This window comes from Diceros bicornis, chromosome 3 (assembly GCF_020826845.1).
Source record: "Diceros bicornis minor isolate mBicDic1 chromosome 3, mDicBic1.mat.cur, whole genome shotgun sequence".
NCBI classification, from domain to species: Eukaryota; Metazoa; Chordata; class Mammalia; order Perissodactyla; family Rhinocerotidae; genus Diceros; species Diceros bicornis.
The window spans coordinates 87,421,984-87,430,251 of NC_080742.1; the positions used below are offsets into that span (position 1 = coordinate 87,421,984).

Consider the following 8,268-nt stretch of genomic DNA (forward strand, 5'->3'; position numbering starts at 1 on the left):
CCTCAGGAACTTCACAGCCACTGTGGGGAATACAAAGAAGAATCAGATTTGGTTCTCACCCTGCAGGGGTTCCAACCAATGATGCAAGAACCCTGAAGTCGTTTTTCTTGTGTACGCTGTACTAATGAGACCATTATTAAAGAACTGTATTCAGTTTTGATCACCACTATTTTTTTTATGTGTAGAAACTACAGAGAGTTCAGTGCAGGGAGAGGACACAAAACAGGCTCTGTGAGGAAAAAGCTATAGAGACCCAATCATTATTGTCAAGTATATGAAAGGTTTTAGAGAAGGGAACTGAGTAAAAGAAAGCAGGTTTCAATGACAGCAGGAGAGATTTCAGGCGAGCCCAGGAATTTCTTGACAATCAGGTTAATAGAATACTGGAATTGGTCACTGAGGGAGTTTCTAGTGTGGCCTTTTCCTGGAAAAAAAATTTTTTTTTTGATGAACTGACAACTTCAAGTCCTGGACGTCTACCTTCCCGAAGGCAGGCGGGAGAACTATGTTTCTCCCAAGGTCCTATCTTGCTCTGGGCTCCATGCTCCCGAGAGAAAGAGCTGGGTTTTCTTCTTCCTCAACTCCCTGAGCATCTGCTGAGTGACCACTCAATCTACACCCTCACCAACAAGTACCACAGAACTATCTGAAACACAAGATCTCAGCCAAACAGCAAAGCCAGGAATTAATTCTCCAACAGCCACATATGATGCCAGGGTCCATTCACAACAGAGCCTGTAACGCTCAATACCAAAAACAAAAAGTCTCCCGGCAGCATGTGCAAATTAGCAATGTATTTGCATTTACAAGGATATAAAATGTAAGTAATGGAAGAGGAAGACGGATTCTTCTGCAAATCAGAGAAGATAATTTCTAAGGAAATTTGTAATAGGTATTTTCTACATTCAGAAATACTTTTCTTGATTCCAAATAAAGAAAACATTTAAAGAGAAAATAGGGAAATGGGGTCTTCCCTTTACACTGTAGGAAACCACAGTATGTAAGAATTAAGAACCGGCACACACATACACAAAAAAAGCATCCCATCTTCAGTCAGAGACGGTCCAGAGAGCCCATGTTTAGTTTTGATTTTCACTTCCCATACTCTCTGAACTCCTCGAGGACAGGGACCCTACATAAATGCTTGTTAAATGAATGCTTTAAAGATGTGCCCTGTCTGTAAAGCAGGGGTGAGAGTGCCTACTTCGTGGGTCTATTAGGAGGACACGTGCGTTAATGCGGGCAGAGGGTGCAGCATAATATAAATGGGGACTAAGTCACAATTATCGCTATGAACTTCAGGCACCTCAGTTTCTTTTAGAGGAAAAAGAAAGACCTTCCCATACTCCAGGTTTTCAATTTTCTTTTTTCCTCCCAACAGAGTATTGCTATATGAAATGGAACTATTAAGAGTTTGGGCCTTTTGAGTTCACAGTCTATCTGTGGCTATATAAAGTCAGCTGGCATTATTCTGAATCCCATCTTTGATAGCAGCCAGAAGTGCGTGAATTGTCATCATAAGACTATCAGCAAGCACTGGCAGATTACGTGTTCAGAGAACAATAAAAAATGTTCACGTATCATGCCCTCTTGATCATCGTTACTTTGTTCCATATAAACCTCAAAGGTGGTTCCCCAAGACTGGTCTCTATGGGAGGAAGGAAGGGGGAAACGAAGAAACATAAAAAATAAAATAGGAAGAATATGAGCAGCTGTAACTTGCAGAAAGCACCAAATTTTCTTTTGTAGGAAAATTATGTTTAATGCATGAGGAGCCAGACCCTGGCTTGTGGTTGGGTGGGTGTCTTCCCTCTGAGGAGGTCCTTGGTGAGCCACCTCTGGGGGCTCCCTCTCTGGCCTGCCACCTGGGAGAGGAACGGATCCTGGCTAAGGGCAAAGGTTATCGTTCATACCTGGGGATACTTGCCCAGGGGCACAGCTGCAGCCCGTGACACTCTGCTCTAACAGTTTGTTTCCTCATTTTTAAAGTGGCATAGAATGTGCCACTATAGAAGAAAAATTCTCTACCTGAAACCATCAGAAGCTCAGTGGGAATAAAGCATCTGGAAAAGTCACAGAGGGGGTCAAAAAAGGCTCTTTCTTCTGTGGCCATAGGGGGTTTATTGTTGCTGGTGCCCAAAATGGAAAAGGAACAGCAGGAGATTAATAATTGAAATGTTGCTATTATTGGTTTTCTAAACTATTTGTGGGTTAGTCTTTCCCTGGAGTCATCATGTCTGTAAGCAGCTCAAAAGATAGAGGGATTTAACACGTCCTGAGAAAACGTCTACTACAGCCAGGGACTTAACATACACTTGTTTTCAATGGGGTCCTCAGACAATCCAGTAAGACTTAAAAAAAAAAAATAAAGCTCAGAGAAGTTAAGTAACATGCCCAAAGGCATACAGCCAGATTCAAACCCGAGATTTCTCTGATTCAAGTATTATACCATACCGTCCGGAATTGAGGACACAATTCATGAGCCTTGATTCACTACTCAAATGCAGTGAGAACGAAAACAATATTTATACTTACTCATTTTAAAAATATAAAGCATAAACACAGGAAAAGATATTTTAGAACATGTGTCATCAAATTCTTTTAATGGAAGATGATTCAGAATCCATTTCTTGGTAGGTATCTTGGTAGGTGTCTTCAGGCCCATCTGATGATAGATTTCAGCATTATAGTTTTGGGGAGCCTCACTGTGTAAGCCAATACTAATCGACAAGGCACATCTCAGGTACAGTGGAACAGAAACAACTTGGAACTTAGGGTCCTCTCATTCAGAGCCCGTGGCAATACAGACCTTTGAGGCTGGCCTTTGCACTACATATTGAAAAAACCCTTGCTAAGCAAGTTGATGGAGTAAACACAATTGCAAGGCGAATATTTAACCTTCTAAAGAAAATAAACCTTTTTAAAGAAGTTTAACTTCATCAGTACCAAGCCACTGAAAACTATGCGCTATTTGTAAACCTATCCTTAAAAGCAAGTTGTGGAAGACTGATTACACTTTGCTGCCCATTAATTCGTATTATCAAACATTCCCTGTTTCAAAGACAGCACTTCTCTCTAAATATCCAGCAGTTCAGACTGCTCCACTAATGCATTCAGGCCTTCACCCAGTATCCCAACCGGGGGCAGCTGCACCCCGTTTAAACAAATGAGTACACTCCGGAATTCCAGCTGAAATGCCTCACCTGTCATTATACTTCTCCCGAGGAAAACCCCATGATCGATTTTTTAGTAGCTGGAAAACTATTAGAAATCACTCTTCTTGGAGCCTTCCACAGGAAAAGCCCTGCCTCTTCAGGACACACAGGGAGTCCATGTGTTCTGACTGGGATGTGGTAAAAATCAGGTTCCCTGAATCCAGCAGATGTCGCCAAGGCGGGAAAAAGGAGGTCACTGGAGTCTTAGAAGCTCTCATGACAGTAAGTGAATGCACGTTCCAGCAGCACAACCCTTGATTAGACAGGTCACCTGTCTGTTCTAGAGCATGACCAACAGTCTCTTTCAAAAAGACCCAAGGCTGGGCTTGTGCAGAGTGATGCTGGACTGGGTGAGGAGGGGCGAGGAGAAAGACTAGGAAACGAATGATAAAGATGCACAGAGAAACTCAAGGAGAAGCGAAAGCTTTAAAGGGAGCACGCAGACAAGACAGAGGGAAAGAAACCCAGGGCTGAAAAGGTGACCAGGTAGGTCACCTAGGGCAGGGAAGGCTTGCAAATAAAACCAGTGCGCTCCGGAGACCTTCCAGATCCATGATTATTCTGAAACCATAACACCTTACACGTCCACAGTGCTTTATCTGGTGTAATACACTCAAAGAATACAGAAGTAGGAACAGGAGTGCCAAGTCTTCGCCTCGGGGGCATGGCCTACATTCCATATGGATTTTGAATGAAAGGAACAGGAGAACATCACAGTTCCCAAGATGGCTTTCCACAGAGTTGACAAAATACATCCCGACCCACATACCCAGCCCCTTGTGAAAGGGAAAGCAGCCGTTGACTATAGTTCTGAATTCAATGCCAAGTTCCTTCTCTAATGCTCACCCTGAGTGTCCAGCAGAGGGAGTCTCAAGGAGGTACTTAATAAAGAGAAAATTGTTTCATTTTAACACTCCATAGACAGTGGGAGCATTGACTGTAGCCCCCTCCCATAGACACAGACGAACAATGAATGCCCGACATGGGTTCTCTGGGCCTGTTCACAGAGCCACTGGCTCCTTCTGGTCTGTGTAGTGGAGTGATCAGAAATTTCGTTTTGTTTTGTCGAATGGTTAAATGGACCTTGTGTTCTTCAGAATCAAAGAGGAAAGCCCCTGGAATAACATCTCTCTGTTGCCTTCTAAACAGCCCCTTTGTTTCTGAGAGAGTCTGAAAAAAAATATTTACAGTCTATAGGTTATTTACAGCCTCGTTACCCAGGGCCTGACTGGTAACTTTATTCCATCCAGAAACCTAATTCATTTGGAGCCCTAGAACTAATAACAGATTTTCTTTTCAGATAAGTTTTTTTTTAAATCTGCTTCTTATAACAGAGATAAAACTATTAATGCGTTCCCTGTCTCACTCGCCTCGACTGTTCTCCGGATTTATAGAAGGATTAAAATCTCCCCTCCGCGCCCCTCCTCACCGTTCCACACAAACCCTTTCCCCTCCTTTGCTATTTCACCCACAGAATATCTGAACAAAACCGAAAGAAAGCCAGATGGACTGACGCTAAAAGTATGTAAAGCTGCTATTTCAATGATTTCATGAGAAAAACATTTTCACGATTGAAATGACTGGAATATCAGGCACACTTTGGTTTAAAATTCCTCCTACTACAAGCACACAAAAACACACCGAAGTGTAAAAACTTAGTTGATTCTGGGTTGATTTCTGGCTGGAAGCTGACAGAACTGACTGAAGAGAAACGAAAGAGAGAAGGGAGAGTGAGGCGAATGCGGGGCTCCCGTCTTCCGTTCTCTCCTTTCTTCCTAGAGACAGTCACATCAGAAGAATGACCCCACGCCAGGTGAAGGTGCACACGGCAGGTTTGCCCAGACCGACGGAGAAAAACGTCTTGGCCGCCTCCCCGACTTGAAAACCTAAACTACATCTTCCCTTACACACGCTAATGCGGGGAGATCGTAGCCTATTTCATTGTTCTGGCTGGGTCTGAAATGCACTTTTCCTCTCTGCCCTCTCTCATCACCTAGCCCGAGACGTTCCGATTCGACAGCCCCCCCAAACCAGAGGCTCGCCAAGAATAAAGGAGTGTGGGGTGGGAGAGGAAGGCAACGGAAAGGGGAGCTGTGAAGCCAGAGTGCAAAGGAGATAATCCTAATTTTTTTGGAGGGGGGTGCAGGATCAAAGCCAACCGCATCACCTTTATTTATTGCAAATAAATAAAAAGCACAGTCATGGATCTGTCTCTTCCCAGGCGCCCCCTCCCAATCTCTTTTCTTCGGGCAGTAGCCCACCCTCGCACCCCCCGCCCCCCTTCTCCACCCTGGAAATAAGATCCCGTGAAATTCCGGATCCTGGTCGTTTCTGGGCAGGGGAGGGGGCGGCGGGGAGGGGTCGGAGCCGGGGAGAGCCCGGGGGTGGGGCGCCGGGGCTGCGGGCCGGGGGTGCCGGCGAGGGGCCGCGGGCAGAACAAAGCTGCGGGGCCGGGCGGCCGGGGCGCGGGGGCGGCGGGCCGGCGCCCTTACCTTCGTACACGGGGGCCATCGGGGCCGGGGTGTCCGCGATTCATGGCAACGGAGAAGGGAACGCGGCGCGCGGTCTCGGCCCCCCCAGCCTCAGTCGGCATCTGCCATCTTGAGCCTGTGTCTCCGCTCTCGGCGCAGCCCGGGCCGCCAGCGCCCGCATCACCGCCTCGCTCGGCCGGCGCGGGGGAGGGGGCCGGGCGCCCCGCCGCCGCCGCGGCCCGGGCCCTGCGCGGGGGCTCCGGGGCGGCCGGGCGGGCGCAGCGGCCGAGGCCGAGGGGCCGGGCGGCCGCGGCCCCCGAGCGGGTCCGCGGTGGGGCTGAGCCGGGGCGGGCAGCGCGCGGCCAGTCCCCGGCCGGGGCTCAGCTCAGCATGGCTGTGCGTGGGGGCTTCGGCAAAAGTTGCACGGGCGGCGGAGGAGGGGCGGGCGGAGGGGGGGCGGGGCGGGGCGGGGCGCGGGCGGCGGGCCGGGCGCGGGCGGGGCGCGGGCGGCGGGGAGCGGAGTCCGCGCGCAATCGAGCGCCGATGGCACGGATGCGAGGCGGGGAAGGCCGAGCGGAGGGCAGGAGCGGCGGCCGGGGCGGGGGGATGGAAGGCAGCGAGGGAGGCTCGGAGCGCAAGGTGTGCGCGCAGTTCGATTCCGATTGGCAAAGGAGAGCCGGGCCGCAGAGGGAGCAGCCAGAACTTTGTGTGTGCGCGCGTGCCGGGGCGGGGAACCGACTAGAGAGGGAGCACCGGCTAGTGGTGTCTCGCCCATCCCGCACCTGGCTGGCGCTCCCCGAGATCGGGGTGGAATGAATGAAGGAAGGAAGGAAGGAGTGGGCGCACGCCGTCCTCGCAGTGAGGCGTGAAGTCCATTTGAGGCCAGGGATGCAGAACCCATTCCGTGCGCGCTTAAGAAATGCAGCACCCGGTGGTCGCCGGGTTCCTGCGGGAATCGGGTTTCCACGCTGCCCTCACGTCTAAGGTCCTGAGAGCCTCCCCCTCCGTTACCTACTGTCTCACCGTCTCGGTCCCAGGCCTCTGCTGTCCCCATCACTCTCTCTGATCAGGGCTTCAATTAAAACATTCTCCAAACTCTCCCTAGCCTGGAGCCTCTCCAGATTCGCTTCTGCTCCCTCCTGGGTTCTTGATAGGATGCCCTGCCATCGCCTCCAACTTAAGAAGACTTGAGTCTCCTCTTAGTGTTTTTAAAACTGTGGGTCGTGACACATTAATTGGTCATAAAATAAATACAGTGGATGGCAACTAGCTTTTTTTTTAAAAAAAAAGAAAATATTAGGATCAATTGCCCTTCATAAGGGTGACTATCGTTTCATAAACTTTTGTTTCAGTTCTATATACTGGACAACTGTCCTGGACCATGATGTAAGTTGTATTTCCTACTGTGGGTCATACGTCAAAAAAAGTTTAAAATCTATACTTTCGGGGTGTAAAATAATGATTTATAACACTGTACAACTTTCTTAAAAACAAACCCATTATTTTCTCACTACCTCTTCTCCTTCCCAACCTCCATACCCCATGACCCTTCCCCTCCCCAAGAAAAAGACAAGCCCTTTCATGCACTTAATAGTTTTGTCCCTTTCATGCACTTAATAGTTTTGTAAGTGGCTCATCATTTCCTCTTCATCTCAGGATGACCTTGGCCTCTGCCATCTTCCTTGCCCCCATATTCAATGCTACACTTCCTACTGCTTCTCTGAGCCTAATGTCATTCACATTTGCAGAATCCTAGCTTGCTGTTGCTCAAAGGGGCCTCAGAGATCGTCGGGGCCAGCCCTGCTTAGAATTGAAAAACTGAGGCCCAGAGATGTGAGGTATATTGCTCAATGCCACACAGTATTAACTTTTAGGGTAATGTCTCTTGGCTACCACTCTGGTGTTCTTTGCTTCACACCATTCATTCATTCCTTCCTTTCCATCCCCCCTACCATCCTTCACTGGGCTCTGCCCGGTTCATCCTAAGCACTGCCAACTTCATAACACACAGTTCTGACCATGCCAGGCTCCTGCCAACATCCTTCAAGGACTCAACGTCTGCATGTAGGGCTGAGTTTCCTAGCTCCTTGGCTCTTAATCAAGGCAGGCAGGCCCTGACTTACCTTTCCAAGCCCATGAGTTCAGCAAGTCACTGCCTCTCCAGCCAGACTGGTCTACTCGTGGTCCTCTGCCAGCCTTGCCCATCTGTGCCTTTGTGTCTTTGCCCAAGCTTCCCCTTTCCCACCAAGACTGCCTTCTCCATCTTCTCGCTTTAACCAGATTCCACCTGTGCCTGGCTCATTTCCTCCACAAAATAGCCTGAGGTAGCATGAGAGTAAGACAGACGTGGGTTCAGATCCCAGCTCTTCCGCTTAGTAGCTGTGTGAACTTGGTCAAATTGCTTCACCTCTCTGAGCTTCAGTTTCTGCATCTCGATTATTAAAAAAATAGTAATAAAAATAGTAATGTTCTTCCCTTGCACCTACAAGTCTCTATCATGACCTTTACCTTATTGGTATATAATCGCCTATTGTCTCTCTACCCCTTTCCAGTGCTGCCCAATAGAACTTTCTGCAATGATG

General features: G+C 48.6%; 1 protein-coding gene across 3 annotated transcripts in view; it reads right to left on the reverse strand.

Moving 5' to 3' along the window:
* Window positions 1-5,977, reverse strand: part of HIPK2 (homeodomain interacting protein kinase 2) — a 177,707-nt gene extending 171,730 nt beyond the window's left edge. For all 3 annotated transcript variants that reach the window (XM_058531220.1, XM_058531200.1, XM_058531210.1), the window contains exon 1: window positions 5,708-5,977. In XM_058531220.1, the coding sequence (XP_058387203.1) occupies window positions 5,708-5,726 (19 nt within the window). In that variant the 5' untranslated portion in view covers window positions 5,727-5,977. The remainder of the gene's footprint in view (window positions 1-5,707) is intronic.
* Between the last annotated feature and the right edge of the window lie 2,291 nt (window positions 5,978-8,268).